Source organism: Mobula birostris, chromosome 6 (assembly GCF_030028105.1).
Source record: "Mobula birostris isolate sMobBir1 chromosome 6, sMobBir1.hap1, whole genome shotgun sequence".
Taxonomy (NCBI): Eukaryota; Metazoa; Chordata; class Chondrichthyes; order Myliobatiformes; family Myliobatidae; genus Mobula; species Mobula birostris.
In genome coordinates this window covers 148,202,778-148,224,129 of record NC_092375.1, presented here as the reverse complement: position 1 = coordinate 148,224,129, position 21,352 = coordinate 148,202,778, and the positions used below count along the sequence as shown (strand labels likewise).

General features: G+C 41.2%; 1 protein-coding gene across 1 annotated transcript in view; it reads left to right on the top strand.

Annotated features, from left to right (window-relative positions):
* Positions 1 to 21,352, top strand: part of kcnh3 (potassium voltage-gated channel, subfamily H (eag-related), member 3) — a 636,348-nt gene that overhangs the window by 351,506 nt on the left and 263,490 nt on the right. The window contains exon 4 of the mRNA XM_072259611.1: positions 5,614 to 5,744. Within this exon, the coding sequence (XP_072115712.1) occupies positions 5,614 to 5,744 (131 nt within the window). The remainder of the gene's footprint in view (positions 1 to 5,613; positions 5,745 to 21,352) is intronic.

Here is a 21,352-nt window from a genome sequence, read left to right as displayed (position 1 = left end):
GAATATCTTTACGTTCCTTGGTTAGTTCACTGAGCAAATCACTAATGGATTTTACACAATGAGCAATAGTAAGTGGAAAAATCAGCAGTGAAAATTATTTTGAAGGTCTAGCTCAGCAGCATACTTTCTGGATACGGAAGGTCTAGTAAAGTTTAGTGAGCACTTACAGTCAGATGGAAAGGCTGAACTTCCACCCCGGATTTCAGCGGTGATGGAGGACCTTTTGAAAGGTTTATTCTGTTTCTATTTCCATAGATGCTACCAGGCCCACTGAGTATTTCCAGAATTTTCTGTTTTTATTCAATTCCAGTTCAACTCTTTTATCAGAAAGTGGTGTGGAATGTACAGTTTCCGTGATGCAAAACCTTCTGGTGAACTCAGATTTGCATTGTTCACTCTAAGTGTGCCTCCACCAAGGAAATGATGAAGAATCCCAAATCAAGACCCTGTGCCAAGGAATAATGAGAGTAGAATCATCCAATTAACATTGTCAGATTCAAATATTCAGAAAACCTGGAGGAATTTGAAAAGTACTATGTGACATAAAAGAATAAAATAAAAAAAAAGTCAAGAAATGACATGAAAAAATGAGCATGTAAATCACAAATGAACCTGACTGGAAAGCATAAATAAGTTTCTAAATAAATGCTTTGTATCTGTTTTCACTGAGGGGGGAGAAAACACAGACATTCTAGTTGGGAAGGCAGCTAGTTGAAGATTATAACTAATAAAAATGATTATTCTTCAGTGCTTTTAAAATGGAAAAATTACCAAATTCAAATTAATCTGGGATGTAATTGGAAGAAACTGAGGAAAGGGTGCATCTTAAACTGTTACTTCCTTATCCTCCTTGGTTGTTGACATAGTCAAATGATTGGAAGATAAATAACATGGTTAATTATGATGGGAGAAACAATTAAACCAATAGTTACAAGCCAATTGGCCTAACCCCAGTGATGGCAAATTCTGAGGGACCCTGTAACTCAACATTCAGAAAGACATGGGTTAATCAGGAACTGTCAACATGAATTTGTTTAGGGAAGATCAAGGTTGACTAAAAATTGAAATTTTGTGAAAGCAACAATGAAAAATTAAGAGGATAATGCTTTTAACGTAGGCAGCAGGGATCAAAAAGGAAAAGCAAATGAAAAGTGGCTGTTAGACCCAAAACCGACATAGTTGTGAGAAATAGACAATAGCTGTGGTATTCCAGATTGTTTGCTGCTTAGTATCTTTTTCTGGTGAAGAAATATTGTTTTGCAGATGAAATGTGCTGCAGCTGGACAAATTTTGCTCAGCTTGGAAAATGCTGAGATAGAAATTAGATGAAAGAAATCCCATTTGATGAGTGTTAATTTCTTGTTATTATCAGTATCGTACTTGTTCAACTAAGTTGCAATAAGAATAGTTGAATTATCATAACACCTTTTATACACAGTGAATGGCAGGGTCCTTGGAATAGGGAGATCCAGGGGTATAAATATATAGTACCTTGAAAGCAGCAATGCAATTAGACAAGGTGGTGAAGATGGCGGAATTGGGTACGAGACCTGTGATGTCATATTACAGTGACATAATGTCATGCTAGAAGCTGTACAAGATGCTGGTGAGACGACACCTGGAATATTGTATGCACTTCTGGTAACTGCACTATAGGAAGGATGTAATTAAGCCTAAGAGGGTACAGGAAAGATTCAGAAGATATTAGCTTATAAAGATGTATAAAATCATGAAGGGCATTGATAAGAGTGTCACAGTCTTTTTCCCAGTTTAGGGGAGTCTAAAACCAGAGGGCATAGGTTTAAAGTGAGATGGGTAAGATTTAAGGAGCTCCTAGATGTGAGTTTTTTTCATGTAGAGGCTGCCAGAGGAAATAGTGGAGATGGGTACAATTACAACTACATTGAGACAGGTACATGGATAGCAAATATTTAAGCCAAATACAAACAAATAGGATGAGCTCGGGAAGCCACCTTGGTTGGTGGAGTGCATTGGACTGAAGAACCCCTTTCTGTGCTTTCTGCTTCTATGATTTTATTTTACTTAGCTATATCTGATACTTACAAGATGACAGATCTGCGTGATATAATAAAACAGAGAAGGGAACAGTGCCAATGACAATTAAAGTAGAATAACATTAAGTATTTCTAAATTGCAGAAAAATGATACATTGAAACACCTGATATCAGTCCGTAGAGTACTGACAACACTCAAATGTCAATGAGCATTTGACCAGAGAGAAACAGAGTTAATGTTTCAAGCAAATAGCCTTTCATTTGAATCTTATTTTCTGAAATAATTGCATGTATTGTGCCAAATTGCAGTGTAAGTATTAAAGAGTACAGCAGTTTAATTTGCTGCCTATTCCAAAATAGCCAAACAGACCACTATTTCTATAACAGCTTCACACTAAGAACTTGACTGTGATACACAATACTTGGTAAAACTGAAAAAAAAACCAGATGATGTACTGATAAATGGTTAATTTAAGATATGTCTGTGAAGGTCATTGTCCAATGAATTTCAAACAGAACATTAACACTTATGAGGAATATATCTCAGAGCACATTCATTCTAGTATTAAGGCAAGAAAAATGACATATACTTAGAAACTAGGAAAAAGAATGGACCAGGTGCCCCCTCAAACCTCATCCACCATTTAATATCATGACTGATCTGGTTCTACCTGATTTCCATCTACTGCCTCCTTGCTTATTAAATATCTCTCTGCCTCTGCTTTACAAATATTCAAAGACTTTGCTTCATTGGCAGTGAAGGGAGAGCGCCTGGCCTTGACATCAAGGGAGTTTTTGATGAAAAGTGGAATTTGACAATTGGGCATCAAAGGGAAAAACACTCCAGTTGGAGTCTGATATCACAGAAAGGAATATGAATAAAAAGTTGTAGAACTTTCTGCAAGTTAGGTAGTTTCTGTTGAACAAGAAACTGCATTGTTGTTCAGGTTGGAGACACCTTCTTAGCACTGGGAAGGAGAAAAATGTTAGTATTAAGATGCAGAGATGGGGCAGAGATGTTCAGGCAAATCTCTGATAAGGTGAGGCCAGGGTTGTCCTGGGGATACGTTGTAAAAGTGGGCATCTGGAATATAGATTAATGGGATAGTGGGGAATAGAGAGCATAGTCTTTTGTTCACAATATCTTTGAGGGCATGGACTTGCTGGCATCACACAGTCCTAAAATGAAAAGACCTGCTGTTTATTTTCCAGCATCTTGTACTTTTTCTCTGAATAAACGTCCATTTCTCTCTCATTCTGCCAGAGGTGGCAACGTTAATCGTTGTGATGGTGCAGAGAGGATTTCAATTCCACTTTTCAGAATAGGGTATATCTAAACTTTATTTTCCACCTGTTAGTCACAGTTGTCACAATATTTTCCCCCCATTGGATCCACTAGAGGTTGTGTTAGATTAAAATAGGATTCAATATCTCTGTCTTTCTGTCTTTCTGTCTCTCTGTCTCTCTGTCTCTCTGTCTTTCTGTCTCTCTGTCATATTACTGAACTCCTGAAAATTGCCACTCTCCCGATTGCATTCTAATTCATTTTTGTGAGTTAATTCAGTAAACAACCGCAGTGTAGGTGAGAGCCATTTGAGGAAGCGGAAGCTGATATTTGCTTAAACTGTTCAATTATTTAAAATGTTCAGACATGCTCATTAGAATTTTAGTATTTATTCACTCATCTGCTATGAAGGAAAATGAAATAAATATTTAGATACAAAAGCATATGATAGGATTACTAATGACCAAACCATTGTATTCTAGATTAATTGTGACATTCTGATTAATCATAAAATGGAAATGACTGGGCTAATATGCTGATATGATACACTGTGAAAGTCTCTGTATTCACAAATATTAATACAATTCTTAAAAATTAATGATTATTAATTTTAAAGACACTTAAATTAAAACTCCGAGACAGGTTTAAATACTGGTACAATTAAACATGTTTTAAGTTGATAATTAATTCTAATACTATCTTTAATATGCTTCTTTCCCTTGAATCTACTACTTTCATTGAAGTACCTGGTATCACTGAACCTAACGTTGGTCTAATAATTATACAACATGATCATATGAATTTCTCAGTGTTAATTCCAGAAGCCTGGGTTTTCATTGGGTGACTACTAATGTTCCTTCAGAAAACATGAAACAAGAAACTTTAAAATATTGTTTCTTATCATTGATTTAATGTTTCAGCTTTTATTTTAAAGTTAAGTTTCCAGGCTTTAATTTGTGCTTCATAAAATATTTAAAGTATTGGCTAAAAATGGGGGGTGTAACTTCCTCATTTGTTCAAAATTTTAATTAAATAACAGTTTCTTGCAAAGTAGAATTGTGTGTAAGTTCAAAGTAAATTTATTATCAACTATGTATATGTCACCATTTTCATTTTCTTGCAGGCATTCACAGTAGAACAAAGAAATAGAGCAGAATCAATGAAAAACTACACACAAAGACTGACAAACAACCAATGTGCAAAAGAAAAACTAACAGTGTAAATACAGTACAAAAAGTAAATATTAAATACTGAGAACATGAGTTATAGAGTCCTTGAAAATGCATTCAGAGTTCAGGTCTGTGAATTCATGTTGGTTCAGGAGCCTAATGATTGATGATTAATAATGGTTCCTGAATCTAGTGGTGGGGGATCTAAGGCTCTTGTACCTCTTTCCCAATGGCAGCATGGCCTGGATGGTGGGGGTTCTTGTTGTTGGATGCTGCTTTTTGTGGCAGGATACCTTGTAAATGTGCTCAGTGGTGGGGAGAGCTTTTCCTGTGATGGATTAGGCTGCATCCACCACTTTTTGTAGGCCTGGTGTTTCTATACCAGGCCACAATGCAATCAATCAGGATGCTCTCCACTGTGCATCTATAGGGGTTTGTCAGAGTTGTAGGTGACCTGCCGAATCTGTGCAAACTTCTAAGAAAGTAGAGTGGCTGTTATCCTTTCTTTGTGGTGGCACTTAGATGCTGGTCCCTGAGCTTCCGAATGAATCAGAATCAGGTTTAATATGTCACAAAGTTTATTCATTTTGTGGCAGCAGGACAATGCAATACATAATAAATATAGAAAAACTGAATTACAGTAAGTATATCTATGTAGTGCAAAAAACAGAGATATAAAAAAAGTAGTGAGGTAGTGTTCATGGGTTCAATGTCCATTTAGGAATTGGATGGCAGAGGGGAAGAAGCTGTTCCTGACTTGCGAGTGTGTGCCTTCAGGCTTCTGGACCTCCTTCCTAATGGTAACTATGGTAACTAAGGCATGTCCTGGGGTGGTGGAGGTTCTTGATGAAGGAAGCCACTTTTCTGAGGCATCGCTCCTTGAAGACATGTTGGATGCTACGGAGGCTGGTACCCATGCTGGAGCTGACTAATTTTACAAGTTTCTGCAACTTACTTCAAAACTGTGCAGTAGCCCCCGCCCCACCCCCCATACCAAATGGTGATATAGCCGGTCAGAATACTCTGCATGGTACATCTAGTGCTGACATTCTCACATAAATTAATTGGTGCTGCAGAGTAGCCTTTCTGTGTATTGCCATATTACTATAATTTTCCACTAATCTCAATTTCTTATTACTTGCAGATGATTTGGAAATCTACAAAAACACAAGGCCACCAGGTTTCAATGCTAACAGGAGAAGGAGTCGAGCTGTGTTGTACCATCTGTCAGGACACTTGCAGAAGCAGGACAAGAGCAAGCTGAAGCTAAATAATGTATGTAAAATAACTTAGCTAAAGAATGTAATATCTACACAGGTCCTTTTCCTTTGGTTATTATTCTGGTGATCAGCACATGATACAGGAAGGTAACTTCCCTGTAGTGGGATGAAGCAAAAATATCAAATGGCCAAAATGTCTGTATTATTCTTTATTTTCTTTCAGCCATTTGCTACTCCTGATTAAACTTGACATATCATTTTCCTTTTGTGCTGAAGGTGGGGGATATCAACACCGGGACACTTACCACATTGTTTCTCTGTCCATCATCAAGCAGGAATTAAGAAACAATATTGTCAGATGTGGTGTCCAAACTCCTTTTGTTCTGCCCCTTTTGTGTTGTTTAACTTCAAGAGAATAACTCCTGCTACGCTGGTATAATCTCTCAAAATGCTCCACACCAACCATCCTTGCATCCTTCCAGACTCGTATTGCAGTTTGGTATTGTTTTAAACTGAACTCGGTTGTGGTCATGTATTTAGTGTGGAATTGTATGCCAGGGCACTTTAGAATGCAACCAAGACCTAAATTATATACTGAGCATTATGTGGAAGTATAACGCAAACATGAGGAAATCTGCAGATGTTGGAATTTCAAGCAACACACATAAAAATTGCTGGGGAACGCAGCAGGCCAGGCAGCATCTCTAGGAAGAGGTACAGTCGACGTTTCGGGCCGAGACCCTTCATCAGGACTAATTGGAAGAAGAGATAGTAAGAGATTAGAAAGGGGGAGGGGGAGGGGGAGGGGGAGATCCAAATGATAGGAGAAGACAGGAGGGGGAGGGATGGAGCCAAGAGATGGACAGGTGATGCAAAAGGGATATGAGAGGATCATGGGACAGGAGGCCCAGGGAGAAAGAAAGGGGCAGGGGTGAAGCCCAGAGGATGGGCAAGGAGTATAGTGAGAGGGACAGAGGGAGAAAAAGGGGAGAGAGAAAGAAAATTAATAATAAATAAATAAATAAATAAATAATGGTTGGGGTACGAAGGGGAGGTGGGGCATTAACTGAAGTCAATGTTCATGCCATCAGGTTCCTGACGAAGGGTCTCGGCCCGAAATATCGACTGTACCTCTTCCTAGAGATGCTGCCTGGCCTGCTGCGTTCACCAGCAATTTTGATGTGTGTTGCTTGATGTGGAAGTAAAATCCCATTATTGGAGAAGAAATGGTGGAGCATTCTTTAACAGAACTGCCTCAGTAGTGAAGCGGTTAGTGCAAAACTATCACAGTTTGGAGTGTCAGAGTTCAGTTCCAACATTATCAGTAAGGAGCCCGTACATTCTCCCTATGGAATTTGTGGGTTTTCTTCAGGAGCTCCAGTTTCCACCCACAGACCAAAGTCCTACCAGTAGGTAGGTTAATTGGTCATTGTAAATTGTCCCGTGATTAGGCTAGGGTTAAATCAGGATTTACTAGGTGGCGCAGCTCAATGATCAGAACATCTATTGTGTGCCGCATCTCAATAATAATAATAATAATAAATATAAACTTATTTTAGATGAACCTAGTTAATTCCTTGGAGTGTTTTGAAAGAGGTATCTCTTCATCAGGGGTAACATTCTCCATTCAACCAGACTGGCTTTCTTTCTATCCTGGGGAACACCATGTAGCAATCCACCGTGACACAGGGGAAAAAAGAACCTTTGATTTAATATACTACAACATTTTTGAGAGATTATTTAATGCCCATTATGAGCAACAATAAAGTCAAGTCGATACTTTATTAAAGTAAGGATGCAAAAGAGAGGGATGAAGATTTCCCTTTAAGCTGAAATTGTGATTTCAGACCGTATTGTAGTTCATTCATTCATCCAATATGCGCCGTGTTGTAAGACGTGGGCGATCACGGTGTTGACAATAATTGTTGTTGTCAAATCTTTCGACAAAATAGCTTGCCATTGCCTTCTTCTGGGAGTTGTCTTTACAAGACAGATATCCCCAGCCATTATCAATAGTCTTCAGAGATTGGCTGCCTGGCGTCAGTGGTCACATAAGCAGGACTTGAGATATGTACCTGCTGCTCATACGACCAGCCACCAGCATGGCTTTTAATCAGTGGGGACGGCGGGGTTTAAGGAAGTGCTATACTTTGTCCAAGGGTGACCTGCAGGTTAGCAGAGGGAAGGAGCACCTTCCACCTCCTTTGGTAGAGACATATCTCCACCCTGCCACCCAAGTATTGTAGTTCAGTAATATTAATAATAATGGTAGTCCTTATTTTAGACTGGCTTCATTTATGTGTTTTTCAGTGACGGTGTGTGAACCAAATCAGGGGTCAGCCTATCAGCAATCAATGGGTTAATATTCACTTAGATTAAAAGAAAAAGGAGGAGGGTTAGTGTAATAAATTGTTGCAGAATTTGCCAATCTATCTAGCTCTGTTCCCAATCGAACATTGTAAAGAGATAAGCTGCTTGGCATGAGATTTCTGGTCTCTTGTGTTTATATTTAGCTGGAGAGAGGAAGCAGTAGTGTATATCTGCACCTGTTCTCATTCATGGGGAACAGCTGAATATCTGGAGCTGATTGCGGGATGTTAGTAACAAAGCTGCAATTAATAAAAGCCATGGAACGTGGGAATGCCACACAGAGCTCAAATTTCACCCCAATTTCAGTGGCACTGCAGAAGATCCTTGCTGTGACTCACTCGTGTTTTAAGAGATGTTTTGAAGTCTCTCACTCTGCGACTTCAATGGAGGTATATCTTGTGATAATTGATTACAAGATATTTGTAATCTCTTTTACACAATGTTAATGCAGTATAGGAAGTAGTGATATGCACTAAAGGGGAAATATTGATTCATAAACATCTATGTATAAATCATACAGAAACATAACAACTAGTAGGTGTTTTGTCTGATTCTCACAGCCATTCTTGTAGGCGATGGTCATTATTAATACACAAGCCCATTTAGTAAATGTAAATCAAAATATAAGAAATCAAGTCAAACTAGACCATGTCGTTATTCAGAATCCAGCAATGTTAATTCTGTGGTGAACCAGAAGTAGGATCCCTGACTGGCCAGACATCACATCTGGATCATACACTACCAGTGGAGATTCTGCTGCTTTTTCTTATCTCTGAAATTCTTTTTGTGGGTAAAATGATGTGCTAGTGATTTGAGAAGTGCAGAATCCCTGTACTTGTTCCTGAGTTTTCTATTTTTCTTGACCAGAACAATCCACAGTTTGCAATTCTGGAAAACAATACAACTCCTATGTAACAGGATTATTTGTAACTTTCAGAATATCAGGAGGAGTAGGATTGATTTGGCTCAAGAAGTACTTTTTGGCTCAAATAATTCAACTGAAGTTGCCAACTTTTGTTACTATATTGTAGTAGAAAGGCTCTGCATTATAAGAACGATGTGATATTATAATGCACCTGCAGCACTACAAAATCACTATTGGAATGTTGTAAACTAGTATGTTATGTGTACGTCACATAGTCTTCTACAAAACACCAAATGGTTCTTTGGACATTTCAGATATCTGTCATTTCTCAGTGGCTCACTTTCGTTTAACTATTTTTAAGGCGGGGTAACCTGCATTCATTGTGGTTTCTTGTCGTTTAAGCCATTTCAGTGGTGCCATGAGATATGGTAACAAACAACGAGCTTTAAGAATCTGTCATTGTTGTGTCATTACGTAGCATGTTTATCTTTCAATATTATAAATCAAAAATAATTAGAAATACATTGGAACAAGACAAGGGGTTCCATTCCCATTACTCTGATCCACTGCTTGATTAGGTCATGATTGATAATGCATTTGAATTCATTATTACATGAAAATAAATAATTTTAAAATTTATATTTCCAATAATGCAAAGAAGCTTAGGTGTTTGGAATGTCCTAACTTTGCCACTCTTTATGATGCATATTTTGGTTTTAACTGTAAAATGCATGTTTTCTTTTCGTTTCTCTTTAATAATGCATGCTTGCAAAATAAGGGAAAAGAGAACTCAAAATCTGGCAAGAGGTCCAGACAAGAACAATCCCTCAGTTCCCAATTTGTGAGTAAAAAATACTGTTATGATGCACAGATAGAAATCCGCATCATAACCCTGTGAAAGAAAAAGTCATTGCTTTTTCACTTGAATCAGCTGCTGGCTTCCCTGTTTTTCCTGATTTAAACCTGTTCAATGAGAGGTTTGCAGGGGGGATTAAGGACAAGGGTTGTTTTTAAATTGAAATATGTGTAAATAAAGTGAGGGAATTACTAAATGTGGAAGTCCAGCTGTTACTGCTAGTCTATTTTAGAGGACTTAAAATCTCAATGACCTTTAAAAATTGTAGCTGTGTGATAATCAGTTTTACTGTTTACTTTTGTTTTTTCTATTTCTTCCATCCTTAAGGTACAATATCCATTCAAGATAGAACAAGTTGGATGCAGAAATACAGCACCTATAGAGTGTATTGATCAAATACACAAAATGAATGTATGGTGTACAATTCAAGGGTATGGCCTGGAATAAAAGACAGATCTAACAATGTCCAATAGCCTTTGATCGGTAGTATTGCAGAGTACAATCTGGAAGAATGCAGATGAGGGCCGAGGGTTATAAAGTTGGACAACCCTAAGGTTGAAAAGAATCAATTCTGACATTGAAGTTGCAAAGAAGGACCAGCTGACACCAAACCTCAGTCAGAAGCCATGAGAAACATTCAAGTCATGGTAGGGAAAACTATACAAACTGGATGAGCTCACATAAGATTCAATAGGTTTGGAGGTAATTTTACATGTCCTGTGGCAGACATGGAAGGTGCAATCATTTTCTGAATCTAGTGTTGGAAGCTTAAGACTGGCACATCCATGTTTCCCCAAAGTGCATGCCACATTAAAAAGTTGTACTCCTGAGTCACAAGTTCCTCTGACTTTATGAAATGATGGCAAAGGCATCCTGTATCATTACACCATTGAAAGTCCTGTTAAATCCTGTACAATGCTAATACCAGAAATATATGCCTTACTATAATGATAGTATATTTGTGTAATTTGCATCATCATCATCATCATGCATAGGTACTCAAAGATTACTTTGTTATTGCTTCTCAAGACTGCGTATAGTACCCACTGCTAACTGCGCTTGATCTGCTCCCATAACGTTGCTGAGCAGAAAACTCAAAGGCTTTGACCTTGTTATAGAAATGGTAATATAGATCCCAGATAGGACAGTGTCTTCCTAAAATGAAGTTGCCAATATGATAATTATACACCCCCATCCTTTCTCCACATGGACAACTGCATTGGTGCTGCTTCCTGCACACACAGTGAGCTCATCAATTTTATCAGCTTTGCCTCCCGCCTGTATAGTTAGTCCATCTCTGATACCTTGCTCCCATTTCTAGATCCCTCTGACTCTGCCTCTGGAGACAGATTACCTACTGGTGTCTTTTACAAACACACTGACTCTCACAGTTATCTTGACTGTACCTCTTCCCATCCTGTCACTTGTAAAAATGTCATTCCCTTCTCTCAGTTCATTTGCCTCCTCCACATCTGTTCTCAGGATGAGACTTTCCTTTCTGAAACATCCAAGATGTCCTCCTTTTTCAGAAAACAGGGATTCCCTGCCCCCACAATCAATGCTACTCTCATTCAAATCTCCTCAATTTCCTGCATGTCTGCCTTCATCCCACCCCCCCCCTTGACATAACAAAGATGGGGTTTCCTTTGTCCTCAACTACCATCCCCTGAACCACCATATTCAGCACATCATTCTCCAGAACTTCCACCATCTTCAACCAAATTCCATCATCTTCAACTAGATCCCACCGCCTGGCTTACCTTCTCCGCACCACACCCCAGCTTTCCACAGGATCACTCTCTCTATGACTTTCTAGTCCACTTATCCCTTCCCACAGATCACCCTCCTGGTGCTTAACATTGCAGTCGCGACAAATGCTACACTTGACCCCGCACCTCTTACCTCACCACCATTCAAGTCCTCAAACAGTCCCTCCAGGTGAGGCAACACTTCACCTGTGAGTCTTATGCGGTCATTTATTGCATCCAATGCTTCCTCTATGTTGGTGAGGAAAGATGCACATTAAGGAACCACTTCGAGCAGTTCTCTCACTCTGCCTGTCACAACAGCCAGGATGTCCTGATGGCAACCCATTTCAAGTTCAACTTCCCATTCTTACCCCAACATATCTGTCAACAGCCTCCTCAACCGTCACATCGAGGCCAAATGTAGGTTGAAAGAGCAACATCTCATATCTCCAACCTGATGGCATGAACATTAATTTTCTAATTTTTAGTAACCACTCCCCTCTTTTATCCACCCCTCCTGTTGTTTTCCTCCATTCAGATGGCCCTCTCACCTCTTTTCTTCCCCTCACCCACCCTTCTGTCCTGCCCATCACCTCCCTCTGGTTCCCCACCTCCTTCCCTTTATTTGATGGACCATTATCCTCTCCTATCAGATTGCTCCTGCATCTCTTTACCTCTTCCAGCTATTGCCTCCCATCTTCTCAAATCGTCTCCCTCCCCCACCCATCTATTCACCTTCCCTCTCACTTGGGCTCACCTTTCACCTGCCAGTTTGTACTCCTCCGTCTCCCCCCACTTCATATTCTGGCTTCTGCCCTCTTCCTTTCTAGTCCTGATGAAGTGCTTGGCCTAAGACATAGACTGTTCTTTTCTCTCCATAGATGCTGCCTGACCTAATGAGTTCCTCACAAATTTTGTGTGTGTTGCTCAAGACTTCCTGCATCTGCAGAATCTCTGGAGTTTCTAATTGTAGTGTACTTTTCCTCTGCATAACCTCAATCAATTCCCCTTCCCTCCTCTCCTCCTCACTGTTACATACCTGTGCCCATTGCCTAACTCTCTCCGATCTTCATCACCATCCTCTGCCCTGCTTCATTTTTCCAGTACCCATCCCCATCTGTACCCTCACCTTATCATGTATCTTCCCCCATGTTATCGAGTACCCTCAATGTACCCTTCCTTCCCACCCCCTTGGCAACACTGTGTCCTCCATTGCTCTCCACATACCCTATGATCACAGTCCCATCCTCTCCCTTTCCCTCACCATCCCTATGCCTAACATCCTCCCATTTTCTTGCCCCTCCCACACCTCTCCTCACCCATCCACCTACTCCTTAAATGTTTGATTAGCATAACTAAACACTTCCGACCATTCTGCCTCCCACGCTGCTGATGTATATTACGAGTATGGCGGTTGCAGTTCGTGTAATGGTACTGTTTACTTTCCCCTTCGTTTTTTAGTTGGTACTATCTTTAACTCAGCACTAACTTGTTTCAAGCAGACAAACAACATTTCACCAATTTCAAAATCAATGCTATATGACGCAAAGATAATATTTGTATATTGTGAGTTGGAGGGAGAATCAAGAACTTATTTTTTGAAATGTTCTGAATACTGCTTTTCCTCTTGATGAGTAACGGTTCTGACAAATGAAAAGGAAAAATGTAAATGATCCCAATTTATTTGTCATGGGAGCACCATCATCCCAAGGAATTCCTTTTTCAAAGTTCAAAGTACATTTTTTTTATCACAGTGTGCATACTATATACAGCCTTGAGATTACATGCAGCCACAAAACAAAGAAATCCAATAGAACCCATTAAAAATAGAAGACCATCAAACACCCAATATGCCAAAACAAATCATACGAACAATAAAGGAAGCAAGTAACGTTCAGAACTCAAGTTCATGAAAGGGAGTCCACAAGCACAAAGCCAGTCGCAACTGATCCAGGAGCCCGTTAATTGTGTGCCGCAGCCTCGATTCAGCGCAGAGACGAGTAACCCTCGCAAGCAGTGAGCTGAACTCTGGCCTCTGACACTGAAACTCTGACCTCTTCAAACAGTTTGTTGCTCTCAGACTCTGAAAGCCTTTTCAGTGTTTTTCTCCCCTAGCCCAACAGTTAGACAAAAATTATTGGAGGTTCCTACGAAACAAGAAGGATCCAGGATCCAGAAAATTTGGGATGTCCTGTTGTAGTACCTTGGCCAAGTAACTTCAGTGTATTTATGGGGATGCTGGACAAGTACATGAAGAAATGGAGAACAGAAGCTTATGTGATGTTACCTGAAGAAAGACCAGAGGAGCCTTATGTGGAACAGGGACTGGTTGGGCAAATAGCATGCTAGTGATGTGTCATCTATCACATATGATTTTTCTGTTATTTCCCAAGTGTCCTTATCAAGAAGGTTTAACTCAGTTATCCACATCATTATTTGTACCTCTTAGGATTCTGCTCTGTCACGTTTTATAAGTCCATCAGATATAGGAGCAGAAGTAGGCCATTCGGCCCATTGAGTCTGCTCCGCCATTCAATCATGGGCTGATCCACCTTATCCAGTCACCCCTACTCCCCTGCTTTCACCCCTTATCCTTTGATGCCCTGGCTAATCAAGAACAAAGTTTTCTCAGCTATTACATCAGGGTTGAGTAACAACAGATGCATGCACATGTGAAGATATTTCTGACAACTGGAGATCTGGAGTGGAGTTGGGATTTGCTAATCCCTAGCAGTTATTTTAGATATACTGGAGATGTGCACCCACTTTGGAGGGACTGATAGGGCAAAGAGCTTTGCAATTCATTTTTTGAAGTTGATAAACAGTTTCTTTAAATGGCAAAAACCAATCTTAATGATTTTTAAACAGATTTCACTTGCACAAATAAAGCATACCTTTGGTTATAGAGTTACAAAGTAGAGAAACGCACCAGTTACATTCAAACCAATATACATGCATATTTACAGGGTGTACATTCCAAAAACATTTCACCTATCCCTTCAGAACAGAGGTTCACAATCTTTTTTATGCCAACGACCAATGCCATTAACCAACAGGTCTTTGGACCCCAGATTGGGAACTGCTGCTTTAGAACCTCCCTCACACCCATCGTTCAGTGTGCCTTGTGTACGTCTCCTATCTCCTCCAAATTTTGGGAAATGGAAATAGACTATAGACAATAGGTGCAGGAGGAGTAGCCATTCGGCCCTTCAAGCCAGCACCGCCATTCACTGTGATCATGGCTGATCATCCACAATCAGTATCCAGTTCCTGCCTTATCCCCTTAACCTTTGATTCCGCTATCTTTAAGAGCTCTATCCATCTCTTTCTTGAAAGCTTCCAGAGACTTGGCCTCCACAGCCTTCTGGGGCAGAGCATTCCATATATCCACCACTCTCTGGGTGAAAAAGTTTTTCCTCAACTCCATTCTAAATGGCCTACCCCTTATTCTTAAACTGTGGCTTCTGGTTCTGGACTCACCCATCAGCGGGAACATGCTTCCTGCCTCCAGCTTGTCCAATCCCTTAATAATCTTATATGTTTCAATAAGACCCCCTCTCAGCCTTCTAAATTCCAGAGTATACAAGCCCAGTCGCTCCAATCTTTCAACATATGACAGTCCCACCATCCCGGGAATTAACCTTGTGAACCTACGCTGCACTCCCTCAATAGTAAGAATGTCCTTCCTCAAATTTGGAGACCAAAACTGCACACAGTACTCCAGGTATGGTCTCACCAGGGCCCTGTACAGCTGCAAAAGGACCTCTTTGCTCTTATACTCAATTCCCCTTGTTATAAAGGCCAGCATACCATTAGCTTTCTTCACTACCTGTTGTACTTGCATGCTTGCTTTCAGTGACTGATGTACAAGAACATCTAAATCTCGTTGTGCTTCCACTTTTCCTAACTTGACTCCATTTAGATAATAATCTGCCTTCCCGTTCTTACCACCAAAGTGGATAACCTCACATTTATCCACATTAAACTGCATCTGCCATGCATCTGCCCACTCACCCAGCCTGTCCAAGTCACCCTGCATTCTCATAACATCCTCCTCACATTTCACACTGCCACCCAGCTTTGTGTCATCTGCAAATTTGCTAATGTTTCTTTTAATTCCCTCATCTAAATCATTAATATATATTGTAAACAGCTGCGGTCCCAGCACTGAACCCAGCGGTACCCCACTGGTCACCACCTGCCATTCCGAAAGCGACCCGTTAATCGCTACTCTTTGTTTTCTGTCAGCCAGCCAATTTTCAATCCATGTCAATACTCTACCCCCAATACCATGTGTCCTAATTTTGCCCACTAATCTCCTATGTGGGACTTTATCAAAGGCTTTCTGAAAGTCCAGGTACACTACATCCACTGGCTCTCCCTTGTCCATTTTCATAGTTAAATCCTCAAAAAATTCCAGAAGATTAGTCAAGCATGATTTCCCCTTCATAAATCCATGCTGACTCGGACCAATCCTGTTACTGCTATCCAGATGTGTCGTAATTTCATCTTTTATAATTGACTCCAGCATCTTTCCCACTACCGACGTCAGGCTAACTGGTCTATAATTCCCTGTTTTCTCTCTTCCTCCCTTCTTGAAGAGAGGGACAACATTAGCCACCCTCTAATCCACAGGAACTGATCCTGAGTCTATAGAACATTGGAAAATGATCACCAATGCATCCACGATTTCTAAAGCCACCTCCTTAAGTACCCTGGGATGCAGACCATCAGGTCCCGAGGACTTATCAGCCTTCAGACCCAACAGCCTATCCAACACCATTTCCTGCCTAATATAAATTTCCTTCAATTCATCCATTACCCTAGGTCCTTTGCCACTATTACATCTGGGAAATTGTTTATGTCTTCCCTAGTGAAGACAGATCCAAAGTACCTGTTCAACTCATCTGCCATTTCCTTGTTCCCCATAATAAATTCACCTGCTTCTGTCTTCAAGGGCCCAATTTTGGTCTTAACTATTTTTTTTCCTTTTCACATACCTAAAGAAGTTTTTACTATCCTCCTTTATATTCTTGGCTAGTTTACCTTAGTACCTACGCATGAGGAATTCTGCAGATGCTGAAAATTCAAGCACACACATCAAAGTTGCTGGTGAACGCAGCAGGCTAGGCAGCATCTCTAGGAAGAGGTACAGTCAATGTTTTGGGCCGAGACCCTTCGTCAGGATTCATTTTTTCATACCTTTGTACCTCATTTTTTCTCTGCATATTGCCTTTTTAGTTACCCTCCGTTGCTCTTTAAAAGTTTCCCAATCCGCCGGCTTCCCACTCGTCTTTGCAATGTTATACTTCTTCTCTTTTATTTTTATAGTGTCCATTACTTCTCTTGTCAGCCATGGCCTCCCCTTACTCCCCTTAGGATCTTTCTTTCTCTTTGGAACGAACTGATCCTGCACCTTCCGCATTATTCCCAGAATTACTTGCCATTGCTGTTCCACTGTCATCCCTGCTAGGGTATTGTTCCATTGAACTTTGGCCAGCTCCTCCCTCATAGCACCATAGTTCCCTTTGTTCAACTGTAATACTGACACTTCCAAGTTTCCCTTCTTCCTCTCAAATTGTAGATTAAAACTTATCATATTATGGTCACTAATCATCCATGGTAGGCTTCACTGATGTCAAGAAAAACAGTTTCCTTGTGTTACTCTGTGATAATTTCTTTTGGTAAATCCCGCAGCTAAACTTATTATTAGCTTTTATATGTTGGGAACCATGAGCAGGTAGTTGGTGATTACATGGACCTTCCTGAACTTCCCATTCTCTTTTACTGAGTAATTCTTGATTCCATGCACCTCTAAAGTTTTCCTAGATCCCATGCAGATGTCTATGCTTGGCTGAGTACTCAAGCTTTTTTCAAAAGCTCGAAGTAAATTTATTATCTAAGTCCATAAATACAACCCCGAGACTTGTTTTCTTGCAGGCATACACAATAAATCCAAGAAACACAATAGGATGAATGAAAGACCTCACCTAACAGGACAGGAGAACAAGCAATATGGAAAAGACAACAAATGTACAAATACAATAAATAATTAAGCAATAATTACCAAAAATATGAGATGAAGAGTCCTTAAGAGTGAGTCCATAAGTTGCGAGGACAATCTCCACAATTCTCCACAAACTCCATCAGCTGTGTGCTTAGGCCCCTGCTCTACTCGCTTTACATGTATGACTGTGAGGCTAAACACAGCTCAAATGCCATATTTAAGTTTGCTGATGACACCACTGGCTAACGCCACATCAAAGGTGGTGATAAATTAGTATATAGGAGGGCGATTGAAAACCTGGCTGAGTGGTACCACAACAACCTCTCACTGAACGTCAGCAAGACCAAGGAGCTGATTTTTGACTTCACAAGAAGGAAATCAGAGGTCCATAAGCCAGTCCTCATCAAGGGATCAGTAGTGAAGAGGGTCAGCAACTTTAAATTCCTCAGTGTTATCATTTCAGAGGATCTGCCCTGGGCCCAGCACGTAATTGCCATTAGAAAGAAACCACAACTACATCTCTACTTCCTTAGAAGTTTGCAAATATTCAGCATGACATCTAAAACTTTGACAAACTTTATAGATGTGTGGTAAAAAGTGGAAAATCCTACAAAAGGTTGTATATGGCACAGTCCATCATGGGTAAAGCCCTCCTGCCATTGTGCACACCCACACAGAATGCTGTCACAGGAAAGCAACATCTATCATCGAAGACCCCAACCACCCAGAGTATGAAGGTCCAGGAGCCTCAGGACCCACACCACCAGATTCAGGAATAGTTATTACCCTTCAACCATCAGGCACTTGAATCAGAGGGGTTAATTTCATTCAGCTTCACTCACTCCATCAGGGAACTGTAATTTATAGTTTTTTATTGTTACGTATTCAATGTATGCTACTCATATAGGCATCCGTTAGTCTCATGAGACCATGGATTTGTGCCTTGCAAAGTTTCCATGGCACAGGCCTGGGCAAGGTTGTATGGAAGACCGGCAGTTGCCCATGCAGCAAGTCTCCTCTCTCCACGCCACCGATGTTGTCCAAGGGAAGGGCACTAGGGCCGATACAACTTGGCACCAGTGTCATCGCAGAGGACTGTGTGGTTAAGTGCCTTGCTCAAGGACACAACACGCTGCCTCAGCTGAGGCTCGAACTAGCGACCTTCAGATCACTAGACTGACGCCTTAACCACTTGGCCACGCACCAACACAGAACTATTACAAAACAACAAATTTCATGACATACAAGTAGCAAAACAACGAATTTCATGACATGCACCAGTGATATTAAGCCTCATTCTGATTCTAATATTGAGACATTGAAATGGCTAGATAGGTCTCTTCTAACTCTGGACCTTACTTTCAGAAGTTCTGTCCTTCATCTCTAACAAAAGGAGCATGTGTTGACTATATCTTGAGACTTTGTGTCCCCACAAAATCGTTTGGAGTCTTCCCCAACCAGAAGACCTGGATGAACCATGAGATTCACTGTCTGCTGAGGGTCAGATCAGTGACATTCAGGTCTGCTGACCAAGTAAGATACAAGAGGTCCAGGAATGATCTCCGGAAAGCTATCTCATAGGTGAATTGGCAATTCTGGACCAAACTTGAGTAACTGAAGGATGCTCGACAGCTGTGGCAGAGCTTGAATGCCATCACCGCCTACAAAGTGAAACCAAGGTGACAAGGGTTTCACTCTCAGATGAGCTCATTGATGTCTATGCTCACTTTGACTGTCATAACATGCAGGAACCTTCACAAACTCCTACAGCCCCGATGACCCTGTGATGTCAGTGTCTGAGGCTGACATGAGAGCATCCTTCAGGAAAGTGAACCCATAGAAAGCATATGGCCCGGATGTGATAGCTGGCCAAGTACTGAAGACCTGGTGCTGATCAACCTGTTAGAGTGTTCACCGATGTCCTTAAACTTTCACTTTGGCATTCTGAGGTACCCACCTGCTTCAAGTACACTTATCCTGGTACCTAAGGAGAGCATGGTGACCTGCCTCAACGACATCAGCCAGTAGCACTTCCATCCACTGTGATGAAGTGCTTTGAGAGGTTGGCAATGAAGCACATCAACTCCTGCCTAAAAAGTGACTTAGACACATCTTTCCACCAAGAACACACGCAGCTTATGGCAAGGTCTGCACGCCAGCGCAGACTTCAATGCTAAACGCAGTGGAGTTTTCAACATCACTGCCTCTCTTCCAGACGAGCTAAATCCTTTTTTACTCTCAGTTCAATGTTGCCAACATTGAGCCCCCGAGGAGACCTACAGCTGATGCGACCTGCAGCTTTGTCGTCTCTGAGGCTGAAGCACGCAGGTGTTTCCAACGAGTGGACAATCGCAAGGCTGCGGCACTGGACATCATCCCAGGGTGGGGACTCAGGATGTGCGTGGCACAACTGACAAGTGTGTTTACAGACATTTTGAATCTCTCCCTCTCCCAGTGTAGAGTGCCCTCCTGCTTCAAAACATCCACCATTGTTCCTGTACCCAAAAAGACGACGGTAACATGTCTGAACGACTGACGTCCTGTCAACTCACCTCAATAATAAGCAAATGCTTTGAGGGGCTGGTCAAGGGCTACATGTGCAGCATTCTACCACCCACACTGCACCCCCTACAATTCACCTACCAATGCAACCGATCGACAGAGGATGCAATAGTCACAGCTCTACATACCGTCCTTACACAGCTGGAGAAGAGGGATGCTTATGTGAGAAATCTGTTCTTGGACTACGGTTCAGCATTCAACACCATAATTCCCTCCAGGCTCGACAAGAAGCTCAGAGACTTACGCCTTCACCCTGCCTGGTGTAGCTGGATCCTGGACTTCCTATCAGATCACCAGCAGGTGGTAAGAGTGGGCTCCCTCACCTCTGCTCATCTGACCCTCAACACAAGTGCCCCTCAGGGCTGTGTACTAAGCCCCTCCTTTACTCTCTGTACACTCATGACTGTGTCGCCACCCACAGCTCCAATCTGCTAATTAAATTTGCTGACGACACTACACTGATTGGCCTAATCTCAAATAATAATGAAGCAGCCTACAGAGAGGAAGTCATCACTTTGACACAGTGGTGTCAAGAAAACAATCTCTCCCTCAATGTCACAAAAACAAAGGAGCTGGTTGTGGACTACAGGAGGAATGGAGACAGGCTAGGCCCTATTGACATCAATGGATCTGGGGTTCAGAGGGTGAACAGATTTAAGTTCCTCGACATAAACATCATCAAGGATCTCACATGGTCTGCACATACTGGCTGTGTGGTCAAAAAAACACAACAGCACCTCTTTCACCTCAGATGGTTGAAGAAGTTTGGTATGGGCCCCCAAATCCTAAGAACTTCCCATAGGGGCACAACTGAGAGCATCCTGACTGGCTGCATCACTGCCTGGTATGGGAATTGTACTTCCCTCAACCGCAGGACTCTGCAGAGAGTGGTGTGGACAGCCTAGCACATCTGTAGATGTGAACTTCCCACTATTCAGGACATTTATAAAGAGAGGTGTGTAAAAAGGACTCAAAGGACCATTGGTGACCTGAGATACCCCAACCGCAAACTGTTCCAGCTGCTACCATCCAGGAAATGGTACGGCAGCATAAAAGCCAGGACCAACAGGCTCCAGGAGAGCTTCTTCCACCAGGCCATCAGACTGATTAACTCATGATGACACAACTGTATTTCTATGTTATATTGACTATCCTGTTGTACATACTATTTATTACAAATTGCTATAAATTGCACATTGCACATTTAAATGGAGACGTAAAGATTTTTACTCTTCATATGTATGAAGGATGTAAG